Source organism: Nansenia antarctica (assembly GCF_963989245.1).
Source record: "Nansenia antarctica genome assembly, chromosome: 12".
NCBI classification, from domain to species: Eukaryota; Metazoa; Chordata; class Actinopteri; order Argentiniformes; family Microstomatidae; genus Nansenia; species Nansenia antarctica.
The window spans coordinates 30258063-30279045 of record NC_137682.1 but is presented as its reverse complement, the minus strand read 5'-3'; the positions used below and the strand labels follow the sequence as shown (position 1 = coordinate 30279045).

At 45.3% G+C, this 20983-nt stretch overlaps 1 protein-coding gene across 1 annotated transcript in view; it reads left to right on the top strand.

Moving 5' to 3' along the window:
- The window catches only part of kcnj5 (potassium inwardly rectifying channel subfamily J member 5), a gene marked incomplete at its 3' end in the record, with an annotated part of 30431 nt that extends 11666 nt beyond the window's left edge, over nt 1-18765 (top strand). Inside the window, exon 3 of the mRNA XM_080543695.1 lies at nt 18392-18765. Coding sequence (XP_080399821.1) covers nt 18392-18765 — 374 coding nt within the window. The remainder of the gene's footprint in view (nt 1-18391) is intronic.
- Nucleotides 18766-20983: the final 2218 nt, after the last annotated feature.

Below are 20983 nucleotides of genomic sequence, written 5' to 3'. Positions count from 1 at the left end.
CAGAAATCACAGCCCTCTAATTTGATTTGGCACGGCTTTTCATGCATCTGAACATTTCTGCTCTAGTTCTTTTAGAATTTTTATTTATTTTTTTATTTTTTTACAAGCACCACTAGTCATCCCCACACTCACAGCGTGGATGCTTGACTCAGGCATTAAATCACATTGCCTTCCGCTTGACCAGCAGGACCATTGCATGCTGGGCCGCATGTAGTCATGGCAATCATTGAACGTGAGCAATGTTGACCCCTCCTACAGTATGTTATAATACAGATCCAATCAGAGGGTTTTCTCATAGGAATTCAAATGACTTCTCCTAACCTGGAAATTGTAGCATTCAACCATTTTGTATTACATGTTGTTGATCTGTAGAGAGGAAATCAATAGTACAGAGGGAAATATGTCAACCTCTCACTAATGACATTGATTTTGTGGTCTTACAAACTAGTGTCACATTTGACTAATGGGTAAAATCATAAATCAACATGTTACTGGGTATAATCCAGAGATACTTCGAAATGTAGGTTCCGTCATTGGGTAATGATGGCTTACTTTTGATGTGATACTCAGAGGTAGTGACCAGTGGACTATTATAAGGTCACAGTAAATATTGGATTAAAATACCATGCTGCAGCATTTCAATTGTTAACAGGGCAGAACAGTGAATAACAAGACAAATCAGTGCAATGGAATGATAATAGTGCAAGTAACGGGCGAATGCAATGTTAGAGGTTCAGTCCAGTGCAAACTTCGCTAAGAGAGGGGCGGGGGGGAGACAGGTGGACATTTTGAGATATTTACCAGACTTGGTAAAATATAGATTTGCCGATCACCTTCTCCGGAGAGCGTATCACCCGCTGCAACTTGGTCTTATCCTTGACCGTTGCAGCGGGAAACCAGGTGATGACGGAAAGGGTGAGGATGGACTTGATGATGGCGGTGTAGAAGTTAACCATCATGGTCCTCAGCAGCTTGAACTTCCTCAGCTGCCACAAGAAGTTATTGGCCTTCTTCGTGAGAGTGTCAGTGTTCAGCTCCCACTTTCAGGTCCTGGGAGATGGTCGTGCCTAGAAAGCGGCATGACTCCACGGAGGCAACCGGGGTGCCTCCCAGTGTGATGGGAGGGGGAGGGGTTGATTTCCTCCTGAAGTCCACTACCATCTCCACTGTTTTTAGAGCATTTAACTCTAGGTTGTTGCAGCTGCACCTGCTCCGCAGCTGCTTGATCTCCCTCCTGTAGGCAGACTCATCTCCCCTGGAGATACCCCACCAGGGTGGTATCGTCCGCGAACTTCAGGAGCTTGACCGACGGGTGGAGGGAAATGCAGCTGTTGGTGTACAGGGAGAACAGTAGGGGGGACAGAACACAGCCCTATGGGGAGCCGTTGCTGATGGACTTAGACTCTGAGATGTTCTTCCCCAGCTTCACCCGCTGTGACCTGCTGGTCAGGAAGTCTGTAATCCACCTGCAGGTGGGGGAAGGCACCCGCAGCAGGGACAGCTGGTGCTCCAGTATGGGCGGGAGGATGGTGTTGAAGGCTGAGCTGAAGTCCACAAACAGGATTCTGGCGTAGTTACCTGCAGTGTCCGAGTGTTCCAGGACATGCAGAGCCATGTTCACGGCGTCGTCCGTGGATCTGTTGGCTCAGTACGCTCTGTTTGTCCAGTCTGTTATATATATATATATATATATAACAGACTGATAACAGACAGTAGTTTTTTACATAGTATATTTATATATATTTATATATTCATATATTCATATATAGATATATATATATATATATATATATATATATATGAATATATGAATATATAAATATATATATAAATATACTATGTAAAAAACTACTGGTCGAGAAGTCACTGACCTGCCCCAAACTCGGCACCTGGGTGGGTTAGAGACACATGGGTTTCACCGGGGGGTGAACATGGGGGTGGCCTGGTGGTCACTGACCTGCCCCCAACTGACTCTGATTCGAGGGGGCGGAGTATCAGCATGATGCCATTATCCACGCCACAACTCGGCCCCTGGGTGGGCTAGAGACACGCGGTAGTCGCCGGGGGGTGCATGGGGGTGGCCCGGAGGTCACTGACCTGCCCCCAACCGGCTGTGACTCGAGTTCCAATTTCCACACTCACACTATACCTTCGGGTTCAGTGGACCCAAGGACCCTGTGAGGATCATATATTTGTTGGGGGGGTCCACTGTGGGTACTCAATGAAAATGACTTTGTTTACATGTTCTTCACAGAAAATTTGCCAAGGCCAATGATTCCCAGGTTGAAGAAAAATATTAATTACATAATTTTTATTTTAGTAAACATTAAAAATGGGTCCCACAGACCCAAGGAGCATATAAGGGTTATTGTGACAATTAGAAAACAAGATGATAATTGATATTTCTAAAGAACATTATGTTGTTGTTAGTACAACAGTAATAAATAAAGCTAAAAACAAATATGGTATTATTTGTATATTGGTACATATAACTTCACTTCACCACTGAAGAGTGTACAAGTAGTTAAAATTCAACCCTTGGAATATATTTTCTGGTTACCTTATACAAGTGTATTCTTATGACCATTATTTATCTTGCTTTTTAATCATCAGACAAGTGACAAACAGACAAGTGAACAGAAAACACAAATCAGAAGGCATTTGTTTGCTGAAGAGATTGCTATTATTTTATCTTATTTTCTGTTTGCATTCAGCCTGCATTTTCTTAACAGCAGTATTTTCCTGTTCCATTGTGTCGCTGAATTCCCTGTCAGCGGTGCTCTCTACAAATAGCCATAGGAACTCTGGCCCTGAGGTGCTGAGAGGTAGTGCTGGCCAGTATGTTTTAGGGATGGGAACACATTCCTCTGTACCATTGACTCCCAGGGTTAAGAGGGAGAACGAGTGAATGGTTGTGTTGTGTGCTGCAGTGGATGCTATATTGATGCAGAGAGGTGGCATCTCTCTCCCACACATAGCTCTTCAAGCTTGATGGCCCTGAGTAGTGACTGGTGATGGAGAGGATGGGTAGCCCCTGTGTGGTAGTTATCACATGTTATGTTTTATTTCTTTTGCACAAATAGGAATGTTACTGCTGATAATCATGCAGCATAGACCACAATCATCAAACTCCGTCCTGAGGTGTTGTTGTTGTTGTTGTTGTTGTCATTTCTCAGAAGAGTAGGGGGATGCTACAACCTCTCCTCTGGTTCTCTGGCATATTTCCAGTGAATTATTTATAGAGAAAATATGACTGTTCTATTCTGTTCCCAGGAACCAAAAGCATATCATCATCTTTGTTGTTGTGTAAATGGTGAAAACTATATAATGATGTCCTTGGGTATGCATCCTTGGAAAAGAGATTGGATACAGTACATACAAAGGGAGGAGGAAGGGTAAAGGGAATACATTTTCTTTCTATCTTCAGTATTTTATCCAACATAACCTTTCCACTTTGAAAAAATGCTTCTCAACCTTAAAACAGAATATCTTACTCCATTTATGAGTGTGATTATGTACTGTAGTATGGTGTATTGTCAGTCGGGTGAGTTGCTGTCCTACAACACCAACTATTCTTATAATCAAAAGCACAACAAGCTTGTTTTTGGAGGGAGGAGCAATTTAAAATAGAAATACTCTTTAAAATAATCTCATGATAAAAATGTCAGAATTCTCAGAATGTCCTCAATCTAGTACAGTCAGGGGCGGACTGGGATCAAAAAACAGCCCTGGCATTTGCGACACAACAGCCCTATTTCCAAACCCAACACGCAACACGGATTGTTAACATATAAAGCTTGAGATAACCAGACTGACTAGAATCCAATGTAGACATTTGGAACACATAACACACGCAACTGACACACACTACAATCGCTGATGAATTCAGAGTGCCGACAACAATCCACAGTGACTGACTTAACCTGAACTGTGGCATCTATCTTAGCCAAAAGGACCTTGAGGTCCAGTTAAGCCTAATAGCTTACGTTAATATAGACTCGGTGTAGCTAAATGAAGCTGCTCTGACACGGAATACAATAACGTTAGCAAAAAAAAGCTACAGTTACATGAACCATCACATGTATGAGCCTAAACAATACACCAGCCACAGTGCATATTACATTTAGCTTCACCAAAGCAGAAAAAGAGCACTGCACAGCCACAGTGTAATAAATGTGTTTTACCTTCATGTAGTTAGCAGACTACTAAGTAGTTTGTTTTTCTCTACAACCCTGTCAATCATTCTCTCCCTCGTCGTCTCCCTCTACCACAAGTTCAATGTTAGTCCTAGTGCTAGTTGAGGAGTGTTGCTGGCACCTGCTTGCTTCGCAAACAGATTTCGTTCTTATATTCTATTCTTCTTCTTCTACTCGAGTTATCTAGCTTTGCGTAGCAACGAGTTGATCATGAGAAATTTGTTAGGCCCTGCCCTGGGCATACGCACAGATCTGCACGGCCGGCCCGGGCCGATATAAAATGTTTTGGGCCGCGGTCTGCTGAAATAAGTTATTTTCAATGAAAATCACCAGAGACAAAATTACAAATATGTTATTCATTTATTTTTTATATAATACATTCTGAGCGGCCCAGAGTCTCGCGGCCCTCCTGGCATTTGCCAGGCTTGCCCGATGGCCAGTCCGCCACTGAGTACAGTCCACACCTGGGTGTGAGAGCGTATGTCGGTGTTACCCTCGTCTCCACTGGTCCGCGCCGCCCGCTCTTCCATGGTCCCCCGCAACTGCCAACACAAGAGAGAACAGAGTGGCCAGTGCAAAGTGTAACAACCATAGAAGCAACCAATAGCAAAATGGGTCTGTATCAAGGCTAGGGGGAACATGAGCCTATGGGGCCTACTGCTTCCACTCTGGACCAGAGCACGAGAGAGGATAACACACTATGTTCTGCAGTAACGCCCCCACACAATACACGACACATGGAAGCGCGCCGACTTACAATTAGCCCCGGGAGCAAGCGGCTGCCTACTTCTCAGGTGTGTGTCGAGTAGGCCTTGTGGGTGCACGTTTGTGCTCTGTGTCTCCACCTCTCGTCCCTCGACAGGAGCAATCAGGTACTCCAGGTTTGCATCCCCACCGTTTGCCTTCCCCCAAGTTGCTCACGGCTCTCGGTTGCTTCTTCATTCTTTCGGTTGGTTTTCCAGACCCGTCCAGGTTGCATCTCCATAACTTCAGTTCCCTAGACCCGTCCAGATCACTCTCCCAGACCCGTCCAGGGGCCTCATTTATAAAGCTTCGGGTATAACTGGTGTAAGCAGCTTGCGTACGTACGCAAAGCAAGAACATTTGCGTACACCAACATTCAGATTTATAAAACGGTGCGGTGCGCAAGTTCCACGCCTGCTTCCCTTTATAAATCACAATCAACTCTACATTTTGCGCACGTGAAGGAGTGTCTTGTCCCACCCTTTTTAACGCCCATGACAGAAAGGCAAAACAATTATAATTCACCCAGTCAATTTCTGCACAACAGTTTCGCGCAACGAGGACGTCATAACAATATGAAACTCTTCTCTCGTCTGCCAGACCTTAGATAATATATATGTACAGTATATAATATGTGCCATACTGCATCGACAATGGAATCAGTTTAAACGTAATTCGTCCTACTGTTCACCTTATTATTTATGATAATACATTTCATAACATCCAAGTATTGTTTAATAATTACAGATCCAATTCAATATGATTCTGATTAAATTCCCAATATTTGCATGAATATCAATATGATGCATACAGTAGATATGTACAGTATAACTGCTCCCGAAGGTGTTCTTCTGATAGACAAGCAACCCACGATTCTGATACTGATGTTCTTTATTTTGTGTGCACACCGTACACACAAACACCGTGAAAAACTGCAATGTGAAATAAAGTATTAATTATACATTGAAACCAAAATGAGGCTACGTCGAGTCGGCTACCCACTCAACATACTAGCCACCTCTCTAGCTAGCATGGCGTTCCGACATCACATACATGTGAGCAATTACTAGAGAAAACGGCAAATCAAAATGCACAGTCAAACAGTAACAAACAAAACAACAACATACCGTGTGCGCCTTCTATTCAGAACCTCAGGAGTAGCTAGAATAGTTAAATACAGACTTAAACATCAAACTTTAGGTTATTTACATAACCCCGGTTCTCTGAGTAGTATTCGTGAGTATCTCACTATGGGAACGCCCCCTGCGTGACCTCATCAGAAACTGAATTACACTGCGCCAGCCCATTGGCTGGCCCAGGCGACGCTTGTGTCACGAGGGACGGGACCCTCCGTCTATATAAGACGTACACACGGCGTCTGTCGTCATTCAAAACAAGCAACCTCTTTCTCGCTTCTAAAGCAAGGAGGGTGGTCCGGTGAGATACTCACGAATACTACTCAGAGAACCGGGGTTATGTAAATAACCTAAAGTTCTCTTTCATAGTATTCGTTTCGTATCTCACTATGGGAATATACTTACTCCCGTATTGCCAGACCTGCCTGTAAAACGACAACTGTCCCAGAATGGACCCTCACACTCCAGGAACTACGTCCTAAGAGGAACCCAAACTGAGGACTGAGTGTGATAGTGTTGGAGCCGTGACATCCAACCTATAAAATCTAGCGAACGTGTGGGGCGAAGCCCAACACGCCGCCGCACACACCTCCTGAATAGACACCCCTTTAAAGAGTGCCCAGGAGGTCGCCAAACCTCTAGTAGAGTGCGCACGTAAGCCCGCGGGGGGCTGTAGACCCTTACTAGAGTAAGCCAAGGCAATAGCCGCCACTACCCAATGGGAAAGGCGTTGTTTCGACACTGGCTTTCCCGTGTGTGGATTCGCCCAGGATACAAACAACTGGTCACCTTTCCTGCAACCCTGAGTCCTGTCTATGTAAACACGCAGCGCGCGGACAGGACATAAAGTATGCAACCGCCTGTGCTCTTCCGAGGCAAAAGGCGGGGGATAGAAGGCAGCCAACTCTATAGGGGTGCAAGAGCCTATAACCTTCGGAATAAAGGCTGGGTTAGGCATCAGACTGACCCTAGAGTCCCCTGGGGAGAACTTTGTACACTCTCGGTGCACCGAGAGCGCATGGACTTCACCTATGCGCTTAGCCGAAGCCAAAGCAAGCAATAGGACCGTCTTAATTAGGAGCCACCCCTCCTAAATTTCGTTGTTTGGTACCTGTACTGTAGCAATGACAATAAAGTCCATTCATTCATTCATTCATTCATTCATTCATTCATTCATTCATTCATTTAGCGTTAACACTTTCACCTCCACCTGTTCCAGCGGTTCGAACGGTGGGCAGGAGAGAGCATCTAGTACCATAGGGAGGTCCCATGAAGGAGCTAACGGCCTAGACGTAGGCAATTTCCTTTTCCCTTTCATGAACCGGCACACCAACGGGTGCTGGCTTATCGACTTTCCACCCAGGCCAATATGACAAGCCGAAATAGCTGCCAAATAGACCTTAACGGTTGAGAAAGCCTTACCCCTCTCAATCAAGTCCTGTAGAAATGACAGAATAACTGTCACAGAACACAGCGTGGGACAGCGTGTGACTCTGAGCACCAAGTCTCGAACACACGCCACTTATGCCCATACAACTTTCTAGTTGATGAGGCTCTGGCGCACTGAATAGTGTCGATCACCCCCTGGGGAAGACCCACTAGTGCAAGGTTGATCCCTTCACGGGCCAGGCCCACAGAGACAATCTCTCTGGGTGGGGATGGAATATCTCCCCCCGCGCCTGGGTCAGCAGGTCCCTGCGCAGCGGTAGTTGCCATGGCGGACCGGATAGGAGATGAAAAATCTCCGCCAACCAGTGCTTTCCCGGCCAACGTGGGGCTATCAGCACCATGGACAGATCTCCTTCCCTCACTCTGGCCAGAGTCGGGGGAATGAGTGCCACCGGTGGGAACGCATACAGGAGGGTCCTCGGCCACTCGTGCGCTAATGCGTCCACTCCCAGCGGGGCTCCCCGATCGCGCAGAGAGAAGAACAGGGGACACTGGGCGTTCTCTGCCGTAGCATAAACGTCTACGGTCGCTTGACCGAATCGTGACCAAATCTGTTTCACCACTTTGGGGTGAAGTCTCCAGTCTGCGTACAGTGGGTTGCCCCTGGACAACAAATCTGCTCCGTAGTTCAGAATGCCCGGTACATGGGTTGCTTTACTGCTCCACACTATCAGTCTGTGTGCCATGGTGTGTAACTGGTGGGACCTCAGTCCCCCCTGTCTGTTTACATAGGCAACGACCGTGGAGTTTGTCCTCACCAAAACATGATGTCCTCTCAACCACGGGAGTGGGTTGAAGAAGTGAGTTTTGCGGCAAAAGATATAAGGGCTATTGATTGCCTTTATAATATGCGCTATGCCATTTGAAGTCTGGCTGCTGCGTTACTCGCATGATTTTTTTTTTTTAATAGCTCACTGCCTACCCAGCCAATGACCTCACTGCACGTTACTGCGCCTAGCGTGCCTTCCCGCGCTGTGCGCGGTCGAGCCGCTTTCTGCATCACAGCCGCGGGACGGGCTAGTCCCACGGTCTGCGTTATGGCAGAGAAAGATTTGTTTTTCAACATCTCTTTTATTTTTATGCTTTTCAACATTGTTAACAACGCCCTTGGCACTCTACCTGGATGCGTTTGTCGGGACATTTTTAATACATCGTGCATTAACGTGCTTGAGTGACAAACAACTCTGTAGTATGAACAGTCTCTCAGCTTTCCCCCGGAAGGTGTGTGAACACGGACACCGACCGTGGTCTTGCACTTTGTATGGAACATGTCGTACCGAACTTGCTCTGGAACGGAGCTGGGAGGGTACAGAGCGGTCAGCGAGGGGGGCCGACTGGACTCGCTCTCCTCCCGAGGTGAGGCTGTCATATCACCCGCTTCTTCTTCCTCGCCGACACGGCGGCCGGGGGAGGGGGCGGGGACGCCTGAGGTCTGTCCCGGGGAGCCTGTTTTCTGGCCCATGGTTTCCTGGGACCTCTGGGTGTCTGGGGCGCTGCCTGCTGTCTAGCCGCTCTGGGGATCTTGAAGGCAGGGGCCGGGCGAGAGATAGCCTGCGCATATGACTGCCGTGGCTGGGTCACGGGCGCTGCGGGCTGTGCTCTTCTCGGAAGGCACAGCTCCATAGCCTCATCCTCTCTCTTTTTCTCCTCACATCTCTTCTGCATTGCGGTGACTGCTGCACCGAAGAGACCCTGTGGTACGATAGGGGTGTCGAGAATTTCTTCTCTCTCCTTCGCCGACAGGTTGGTGAGACCGAGCCAACGCGCCCTCTCCTGCAGTACCATGAGAGCCATGGATTTACCCGTGGCTTGAATGGCCGTCTTGTGGAGACGGAGGATGTGATCCGTTATAACGCAGATTTCCTCCCATAGGGTAGGCATATTGTCTGGGTTAGCGGTCATATCCTCCTCCAGCTCAGCCTGGTAGGCTGATAGGAGTGCGGAGGCATTGAGAGCCCTCGCTGTCAGCGCCGCTGCTTTGTAGCACTTGTCAGTAAGGCTAGCCTGGAAGCGGTCCGACTTGGAGGGTAGGGACGGGGCAGCCGAAGATACGGGGGTCTTCGGGTGCAGGTGGGATGTGGCGGAGGCCGAGGGCGTCCATCCCCTCACAATCCAGTCGAGAACCCCCGATTATTGGGTGTTTCTCGCTGAATGGCCGTTCTTTCCACGTAACTGCTATCTCATCGAGTAGCTCGGGGAAGAACGGCATAACTTGTTTCCCCGTCTTAGCCGCCGTCTGCAGTCTTTTGCCGTCAAAGCGTGACATAGCAGTTTTGGTTTGGGCGACGGGCCAGGGGATATTCAGCCTCTCCGCTGCTCGCTTGCACATGTCCTGCATGTCGCAGTCCATGGGAGACGGGGCGGAGGGTTGGTTACCTCCGTCAGGCGTGGGGGGCTTTCCAGCTCCGCGCCTACCGGTTGATAATGAGGAGTCTTCCTCATCATCGGTGGACAGAATGAGGTCTGAGTCACGCGACCCTCCCTCATCATTGTCCGAGTCTCTCTCATAGCGAGCAGCGGTAAAGCTGTCCATCCCCTTGTCATCCAGTACCGGGAAACCGATGTCAGGGCTATGTGGCACTAAGTCCGCCCAGCATGGTGTCGGTAAACCTGGAGACATGTCCGCGTTAGACTGTGATGGCAGCGTTTCGGCTGCCTTACACAGAAGCGGATCTTCTCCCGACAGGCTAGCCATGCGGCTTAGCCGTCGACGGAGAGATTTCTTGGGGAACACTGCACAGTGGATACACTCATCGGTAGAGATAACAGCGGCCCGGGCGTGGATTAATCCCAGACACACTGCACACTTAGAGTGAGTGTCATAGCTAGCCATTGACTTGCCGCACGGGCATGTCTTCCGGCTAGCCTCGGCTGTGCTAGGTCCGCTAGCCACAACGTTAGCCATTTCTGGCTAAGGGTTGTAGGCTAGCTGCTAGTAGGCCTCGCTACTTCACCCGTTAGCTTGTCAGCTATCAAGGGAAAAACAGAAGGGCCAGGGGAGGGATATTACTATCTACCCGCTAGCAGTGCGTTATAGAGATAAAGTTATTTCTACTTTAGTCTCTCACACTGGGTATTGCTACCCGTAACTGTTCGGAGTATTCCTACTCGCAGAACAGGGAGTATTGCTACACGCGTCGTTCAGAACGAGGAGTATCGCTACTATTTTCGTTCCGAGCAAGGCGCGTGTTGCTACTCGAATCGTAACACGGGGTATCGCTACCCCGAGTCAGAGTATTCCTACTCTTCAACAGAAGTGTTTCAACTGCTGTGAACGTCAACGAAAAGTGCAGTCTAGCAGCAGAGCGCCCGTCGGCACGAGTTTGGTCGCTCGTATCTGTGGACTGTTCAACTCTAGCCACCCGCACAGTTGTTGTCAGCTCCAGTGAGAAGCGAGAAAAGGTTTTTGAATGACGACAGACGCTGTGTGTACGTCTTATATAGACGGAGGGTCCCGTCCCTCGTGACACAAGCGTCGCCTGGGCCAGCCAATGGGCTGGCGCAGTGTAATTCAGTTTCTGATGAGGTCACGCAGGGGGCGTTCCCATAGTGAGATACGAAACGAATACTATGAAAGAGAACTTCTCTTCAGACAGTAACGGAAACCCTTTCACGTCCAGCTTCTGTTAATATATACGCATCTAGTCTTATCGCGAGACCACAGTACGTGAACAGTGAGGTGTCGTCAACACCTCACAATTACAAAGTTTAAAGAAACAAAATAAACAATAATTGTACAACAATAACCTATACATTTCTATAAAGAATCTTTTTACATTAAACAAAATAAGAAAATTGATTATTTTCTATGACAGTTACACTGCCACCAAAATTACAAAGATTTTCTTAACCAAATGTTTTACCTTATCAATAAATCCTGTAATTTTCCTATAAGATGGAAATTAACATTCAAATAACCAACCCATTATTTCTAAATGTTTACGGCTTCCGTTTTGTTACTATTTCAATGATAGTTTAGGAACTCTCCACTAGTACCACTAATTATTTAACTGGACGCTCAAGAAAAGATGGTTGCGTCAAGCGTTCACCTTTCTTTCCTAAGTTACTTTGGCCTACTTGGATTTTAACCTTTCGCACCAGACCATCATCATTTTCACTTGTCTCAACAATTCTGGCTAGCTTCCACTCATTTCTGGGAACATTGTTAACACAGTGATAAGAGAATCATGAAGCACTGTGATTTATTTTCTTATGTGCAGTCACATTTTGGACATATTCAGTTGGCAGGAAGTTCTCTTATTAAGCACGTCTGATTGTGTCCTTTCACCCGCTCCTTCACTGCTTGCTCTTTTGCTTCTCTGCTTTGTTTATTTATTTTCGTTTCTGCCTGCCTAGCTGTCTGAAGTGCAGCCTCTTGGGGTTCAGTCCGTAGGCCCTCAGCCTCTGTCCGCTGAACTCTCGGACCCCCATCTTCACCCTGAAGGGCCCCGGCATGAGGCGTCCTCCGGACTGCCTGTGTTTCTTCTTGGGCCATTTTGGCCTTTCAGTCCTAGGCTTGGCCGTTGCTGTTGTCTCCTTGACGACGGTCTCGGCTGTCTCCTTGACGACGGTCTCAGCTGTCTCCTTGACGGCGGTTTCTGCTGTCTCCTCGACGACGGTCACCGTCTTCTTCTCCTCCTCCAGTTTCATCTTCTTCTTGGGGACCAGGAAGTCATCCTCACCCTCCTCTCCGGCCTGTTTCAGGGCCTGGACCACAGGGCCTTCAGCAGAGTCTAATGAGGTGGCCAGGCTGGGTCCAGCCTCACTGTTCTTGCCTTCTGCCTGGTCTTTGTCCTCCTCGGAATAGAAGGAGCTCAAGATTTCTTTCTTTTTGCTTTGATTTTTGGCTATAACGACCTGCTTGTTGTTCGGAAGCTGAGGACGCTCTCTGAAGGGTAGGGGCATTTCCAAATGTCCTTCCTTGTTGTGTTGAACTTTCCCATTCAGGAGCTGTAGGAACTGATTATCTTCTTGGGATATGCTCTTTTCTTTGGGGTTCGTGTCCAGGAAATCTGTTTCCAATGTCTTAATCACAGAGGCAGCTGTGATAGGCGGAAGTTCTTTTACAGAAATTCGATGGCAGAACCCTGTCGCATCCCTTGAGCTTGTGCGAGGTGTTTTTGATCCTACTATGCTCCAACCTAAATCCGTCTGGACTGCGTATGGATCGTAGTCTTCCCCTGATATCACTTGTTTTGGTTTCAGGGCCCTTGCACAGTCATAGCCAATTAGGAGTCCTACAGGACAGTTCAACATATCTGGCATATCTTCTGCTATGCTGAGAAGGTGCGTCCACTCTTTCGCACTTTCACGAGTGGGTATACTATTTTGCTCCAATGGTATGTATTCTTGAGTGTATGCGGGTGGTAGCTTGATGCACTCTTGTGACATGTACCCTCTCACTTTCAGCCCAACCACTCTTTGACAGTTCACTATTGAACCCCAGTCAGTCATTGTTGACAACTTCAATTTGATTGGTTCTGTGTCTGCTTGTATCTTTTCACAGACCTCTTGGTCAATAAATGTATTACTGCTCTGTGTGTCCAGTAATGCATACACTAAGGTTTCAGGGCTGGTTTTTGCTGCACAAGAGAGCCACACCGGAACAATCATTGAAGTGCGATCACTGTTGTCCACTCCCACGCTGCATAAGGCAGTGGAAGTACTTTCCTTTGGTGGACATGCTTCTGGTCTTTCTCCTTGCACATGTTCTTCATGAAGCGGAGAGGGATGGCTCCGCTTGCAAATATTGCAAGTAGCTCTTTTTCTACAGTTTTTGGAGACATGGCCAACTCTGAGACATCCGAAGCACATTTTGTTGTCGAGAATAAACCTTTTCTTTTCCTCCAGAGGCATTGCTGCAAACGTTTCACATTTATATATGAAGTGGTTTTCTTGACAGAAAATGCATTCTAATTGCCCATTGCTTTCAGTGGCCGAAGGGCTGGTTTTGAAACCTGTGTTACTTTCTGATGCACTTGAGTACCTTGAAGTGGCTTTTGGTTTTTGTGACACCTTTGTTGACGTCGCCATGGAGCTGGCTTTGTGACGCTTCTGTTCCCTCTGTTCTGGTTTTTCATCTGTCTGCTTTAATGCATGAAGGGAGGAAACTGGATTGCATGCAATGCGTGCCTCATCTGCCACAAAGTCCGAAAACTCCTTGAAACCTGGATATGGCTTTCCTTCATCCAGTGCTCTAGTGACGTAACGGTTCCAGCGGCTTGTTGCCCAGTCAGGAAGTTTCAGTAGTAACTTCTGGTTTTCTTCACAGCCGTCTAAAACCTTTAGACCTTGTACATGGGGCATTGCATTCTTGCAGGAGATGAGGAAGTCACTAAACTCCCTTAGTTTAAGCGAGTCTCTTGGACCAATCTTTGACCAACTACTCAGCTTTCCCCGGAATGCTCTTTGGACCACGAAGGAGTGGCCATAGCGCTTGTTCAAGGCATCCCAAGCCTGTGTGTACGCTTCCGCATCAGTTCTATAGAATGTTCCTTCTAACACACTAAGTGCTTCCCCACCTATGTATTTTTTCAAATAGAACATCCTATATGCTGGGTTCGTACAGCTTGTTTCGATTAAAGCCTTGAAGCCACTACTCCATTCAATGAATTTAAGTGGGTCTCCTGTGAACATGAACGGCTCTGGTGCTGGAAGTCTAGTCATTGCCAGGGATTATTTTAATGCATGAAGCATCGAGGCTTCATTCTCCTTTGGCTCTGGGTTGCTTTCATAGCAAGGAGGGACTGAAGCACTTTGGGAAACTTGAGCACATGGAGTACTGTCATGCTGTATTGGAAGCTGACTTGTTGGAGGCCAAGTGGTTATTACTTTAATATTTCCTATTTCAGCATTACCTTTTGATTCCTCTTCAGCATACACATTGTATTCAGCCTCCATGGCTTCAAGGTCCCTTTGATCTTCCAGCATCTTCAACCTCACTTGCTGGGCTAGCACCTCCTTCTTTGACCTCTCTTGCTGGGCTAGCACCTCCATCTTTGACCTCTCTTGCAGGGCTAGCACCTCCATCTTCTGAGTGGAGACGTCTCTTTCCCTGTTTATTTCAGCGCGTTTTGCTGCCAAGCGCGTTTTGCTGTCTTCTTCTCTGAGACATGACTTCCTTGATGACTACTCTGCCTATCTCTTGACACAGTTGATCCATAAATTGACCTAGCATCTTCTCTTTGGAGTAACTGTTGTAGAGCCTTTTTTGCATCCACTGCATCAAACTTCTTAATATCAGCTTCTGTATAACGCTTTTCATGGAGTGCAGTTATTTCAGTAGTAACTGAGGTGCAGCTATCTATTTTCCTTTTTATATCTTGAGATGGAATGGCCAGAGCACGTAAAATCTCATATACTTGTTTTAGTTCTGACTCATATTTGTCTAGGGCTGTGATCATTTCACTTAACTCAATTTTAGAGCGTTCTTCCTTTAGTTTAGATCTCATGAGTTGAACCTCTGCTTTGAAGTTTACATATGTGCACATAAACTTTCTTTCTTTGTTTGCTATCTCATTCTTTTTTAACTCAAGCATTTTCTCTGTTGGGCGTCTTTCCCTTTCTGATCGCCTCAGCTCTGATTCAGATTCAGATGATAGCTCCTGGAGCCCTTCTTTATTTGTTTCTAAATCTGCATCAATTTCCCTTATGCGATCTTCAATTGTTTGTATTTCTGAATCGTCGATTTCGGTATCTAATCTCTCCTCTAATTGTGCCTTTTCAATTTCTAGAGACCGAATTATTTGCTCTAGTGTACACATTTCTGATATACTCTGGTCCATTTTTGCTTAACTACTTTGAAACTATATTATTTCAATCCCAAATGACAAGGCAAACTATAGAACCATTAGGGAAATGCACACTATCAATTATCAAACAAGTTACACATTTCTCTGATCAACTTACAGAATTATCAATATGCAATAATTACATTTTCTACATGTATTATTAGTATAACATCAAATATACAAGAGACTTTGTTTCCAAACTCAAAAGATACATTCTGACCTGGTATCCCAAAGGTGTAATGACTTATTGTTACTCAATTGTCCAAGGGTGTTTAAATACTGCCTCCTTGTGGCTGTCCTTGGCAATGGCAGTCTTTTATTCTTCAATGGCGCAAACAGTCACGTCAACGAACGCTGGGATATGTAGGCAGGTCTTCCACGTGGAATGCGGCGATGGAGTCTTTCAGGGACGCAGGTCTTGCTCTATCCTGGCAGGAACGCTGGCGAGCCTCGGTGCTTAGTCCATGGCTGTTGAGATGATTCTTTCACTCGTCCTAGGCTTGGCCACGTTTTCACTCCATGCCATGCGACGTTACGTTTTTCACTATAACTGTTCCTGAAGGTGTTCTTCTGATAGACAAGCAACCCACGATTCTGATACTGATGTTCTTTATTTTGTGTGCACACCGTACACACAAACACCGTGAAAAACTGCAATGTGAAATAAAGTATTAATTATACATTGAAACCAAAATGAGGCTACGTCGAGTCGGCTACCCACTCAACATACTAGCCACCTCTCTAGCTAGCATGGCGTTCCGACATCACATACATGTGAGAAATTACTAGAGAAAACGGCAAATCAAAATGCACAGTCAAACAGTAACAAACAAAACAACAACATACCGTGTGCGCCTTCTATTCAGAACCTCAGGAGTAGCTAGAATAGTTAAATACAGACTTAAAAATCAAACTTCTCTTCAGACAGTGACGGAAACCCTTTCACGTCCAGCTTCTGTTAATACGCATCTAGTCTTATCGCGAGACAACAGTACGTGAACAGTGAGGTGTCGTCAAACACCTCACAATTACAAAGTTTAAAGAAACAAAATAAACAATAATTGTACAACAATAACCTATACATTTCTATAAAGAATCTTTTTACATTAAACAAAATAAGAAAATTGATTATTTTCTATGACAGTTACATACAGTGTGAGGCTTACAGGACAAGGGCGAATAAGATATGTGCAGTGTGCATGTATATATATATCCTTTGTGTGCACTCCTTCATATATAATAAGTGAGAAGTAATATTTCTATTTACGTTAGTGGAAATGGTATCAGTGGAAATGGTTCATCCATTTCAAAGCGTTTCTCCTGTTTCATCCTTCTGCCATCGAAGTCGCAGTTGCTAATTTCTCCAGTTTCTGTGCGTACACATGTAAGTAAGTAAGTAAGTAAAGTAAAACTTTATTTATATAGTGCCTTTCGTACATGAAATGCAGCTCAAAGCCCTATGGGAGGCATGGGCGATGCAGTGTTCACGTACAGGTATAGGGGCATCTGTAATGTTGTGTTTGAATGAATTCATTCTTTGCTTTCGATTTTGTAAAAACAAACAAAGTCAAAAGAGCAATATTTATTTGTTCCTTTGGAATGAATCACATGGGTCTCCGGGTGAATGAATCACATGGGTCTCCGGGTGCGTAGAGGTGCGCACAGTTTCATGCCTAGTTAGTTTTGTATAAATTGCAGGAACATTTGCGTACGCAAGCTTTATAAATGAGGCCCATGGTCTGTCTCGGTAGTTACTCCATCACTCGGTTAGGCTCCAGTCCCATAATAAAACCACCTATATCCTGGTAAGGAGACATAAACAAACCCCCAGCACACTCCCATTGGTCCAGCTGGGCAGCGCCCATGCCTCCCATAGGCAGAACACACTGTCGTTCAGAGTTCATGCAGGTACTAGTCGAGCCGGGTGAAGAAGCACAACTGTCAACAATCAAATCAAAGACAACAGACCCAATCACAACACAGCACACAAGAAAGAAATATATCTTATCTATATATCACTGTAACTCAAATAAACACAGCAAAATAGAAAAAGGTAGCAAGCTACACACAACTGCTACATAAGAGACATGATTCAAATCAAACTAAGGCACATCACACAAACACAACATAGTTTAAATCCAGCCTGTAACATCCATGGCTACAGTATATACATTCGCTCACAGAATTAAATAACAACCCCACTTGCAATTCAAATTAAAAACATGTAATTAATTACCTACAATAATTACTATGTAACACCACGTTAATTCACTGTTGTTATAGTAATAACAGTGTTCACGTACAGGTATAGGGGCATCTGTAATGTTGTGTTTGAATGAATTAATTATTTGCTTTCTATTTTGTAAAAGATTAACAAACAAAGTCAAAAAAGCAATATTTCTTTGTTCCTATGGAATGAATCACATAGCTTCCCATCTAAAGTAATGGGTTCAATGGGTACAATTCCCTGATGTAATCACAGTTGGAGAGAAGCAGTCTCCAGGAGACACTTTTATTTAGCTGTAGATCAGAGTAGAGAGGTCCGTCTCCTACCCAAGAGACACACAGATGTGTATTCAATGACTTACCCAAGAAAACTCATCCAAGGCTAGTTCCTAAAAGAAGCAGTTGGCTTTCCAAATCAATTGGTTATGTGTCAAGGACGCTATGTGCTTTCAATTACTGAGAAGACCTCCTTGTACACACTCAAGTGAGTAGCTATTTACAATCAATGTATGGTTGACCCTAAAGCAGTACAGTAGCTAGGTTGTTGGTTAGTCAGATCTACTGTAATAGACAACTGATGGTAGTTTGTTAAACACATGTTTAATTCATATCAGGTTATGAGGCACGTCCCTAGAGTCATTATTAGACCTCTTGGTCCTGATGTTCATACTTCATTCTTACTGATGGTCTCTGTTTGTTGATCTGGAGACCTCTCCCCATCATTGACTCTACAGTTGAGCCTTTTGGATTTTTGTGAATAATTGACCATGTTTTTCTGTCTGTCTCTCTTTCTCTGTGTTTGTGTGTGTGTGTGTGTGTGTGTGTGTGTATACATATGTGTATGTAACAGGGATGACCTGCCAGGCTCGAAGCTCGTACCTGGACAAGGAGGTTCTTTGGGGCTACCGCTTCACGCCTGTCCTCTCCCTGGAGAAGGGTTTCTACGAGGTGGACTACAACAGCTTCCACGACATCTATGAGACCAACACACCCTCGTGCAGCGCTAGAGAGCTGGCCGCCACAGTCCGGGAGGGCCAGCTGCTCCCCCAGCTCTCCCTCCTGACCCCCGAGCCTAAACCCTCTACACTGGACCCCCTGTCCACCACTGACCCACTCACTAAAGAGGAGGACAAGGAAGAGATGTTGGGGGAGGGGGAGGGGGAGGGGGAGGGGGAAAGGGGGGAGACAAATTGGTCAGCTGCAGCTCTGCAGGACCAGGCCTGACTGATCACTTCAGATAACCCAGAGAAACTGAATAAAGACAATGCTTCATTTAGTCAACGGCCAGCTTGTTTCATTGCATTGCTTAGAGATCTGAGATATCCCTCCCTATGAAATACATCTCTATAGAGTATCAATCTATAGTATAGATTGGTTTTGTAGACACAAACGCACACACACAACTATATAGACACATATGCTCCAGATTGGTCGGATTGTCTTTTTATATTGGAGGCGGCCACTTATTTCCATTACAATAGCTCAAGTGATATACTGTAACTCTAAACGAAACAGGTGGCCGTGAAAGAATGTCACAGTTTATGAACGATCCAATATCCTCATTTTTTAGAGTGTGTTTGATTCTGCTCATTTGGCCAAGTATCAATTCCATCTCTCCGCTAATTTCCATTCTTGCCCACCGTTCCTCCTAACGCAGGGTTGAAGATGTGCAGGAGGTCGTTATATCTGATCCATATCAGAGTCCTTATTACTCCACAGCGGAATATTAATTGAAGGCAATATGTAAGCTGGGCTTGTTCCCTTGTTCATGTAGGCCAGATGTGGAGCCCAGCATCACCAGTGACCAGGCACAGTCTCTTAATATGGGGGACATTCATCTTCTTTGCATTTGTCAAAATCAACCTTGTAGTCAGTGTGTGTGTGTGTGTGTGTGTGTGTGTGTGTGTGTGTGTGTGTGTGTGTGTGTGTGTGTGTGTGTGTGAGTAAGTAATCCTTTCCAACACATGAACCCACAGCCTCTTGGTATTTGACCTACAGGAACGGGGAGTATCTCATTTTGATTTCATTATCAAGCACAAGTCCTGCAAGAGATGACCCTGAGATGCCCCCTACTGCTATTGGCCAGTGCAATTTGTAGTGCATGGAGTTGAATATAGTGATGAGAATGGCAGGTTTCTATGATGTTCAGTCACATGAGTCAGATGCTGCTCTGCCCACTGTGATATTTATTATATTACTGTAATAGTAATATTCCTCATATTTCACCTAGTTAACCTTTAACCCTTTAAGTGTGATTATAATGTATGTTCCAACCTGATTAGCTCTGAATTCCCACACAGCTCCTATTGTTTTTGCTTGCTAGAGTGTATGACCCATGTCAATTCTCTTTTGGCATTCCACACCTTCCTGTCTCATTTTCTACAATTGTTTTGAGGATACGTGTGTCAGAAGCTTGCATGAAAATGATCTGTCCCTTCATCATAGCAAGTTTATTACACTATTAATACAGGGTATTTTTTAGGCATGCAAACTACAATAAAATATTTCTAACACTATTGTGCAGCAATATGTTGATAGGTAAGATGTATCACATCTCATTTAACACATCTAAGATGGTAACACATCTCATTTATTGAGGCAGATCAAATGAGATCAGGGCTACTGTGAAACTTCAACCCGTCTCCCCCTTCTATACCATTTATTTGCATTACTATGGACACTTGTCCCCTCAATGTATTTAATTTCACTGTGACATTGTAGCATCATATTTATGCTATTTGCGTAAAGATTCTTGATCCTTAGATAAAATTAAAAAAAACATCTCCCATAGCTGGAATGTCATCTGTTTTCTGTGTGTTCTCATGGGAATAAACCTGATATGGCCAAAAGGACATGTCTCTGTTAGACCTGTGTGTGTGTGTGTGTGTGTGTGTGTGTGTGTGTGTGTGTGTGTGTGTGTGTGTGTGAGCAAGTGCATGCATGGGTGTGTTTTAATGTAGTCCTCCTGATGTACCATAAGGTGTTCTTCACCTCACTGATAGAGAGCCCAGCATTAGCTTCTGTGTGATGGAGGCAGTGATTTAACCTAAGGGTTGGTATAACAATTGTGACTTTAACACATGCTACCTGACAACTGGATTAGATGTGCATTGAATCATGAAAAACAGACCTAAACCCCCATTTGTAATTAGTGTGGAACAATCTCATCTGCACAAAAGCTCAGGGCTAAAGCCCAGCTCAGTACATGCAGCTGGTAGGGTGAAAACAACAATAAGTTGAGTTGTAATGCTGCTTGTCTTCAGTATTTACAACTGTACAGTATGTACTGAACAGTAATTACTTGTTTGGCAAAAACTGTGTGTGAGGGTGACACGCCTCCCCACATCAATATTGCCCAAAAACTAAATGTCATAGGGTATTCAAGGGTAGAGTGCCAAATTATGTGAACAATGCCAAGTCTATTCACTGATTTCGGATGGAG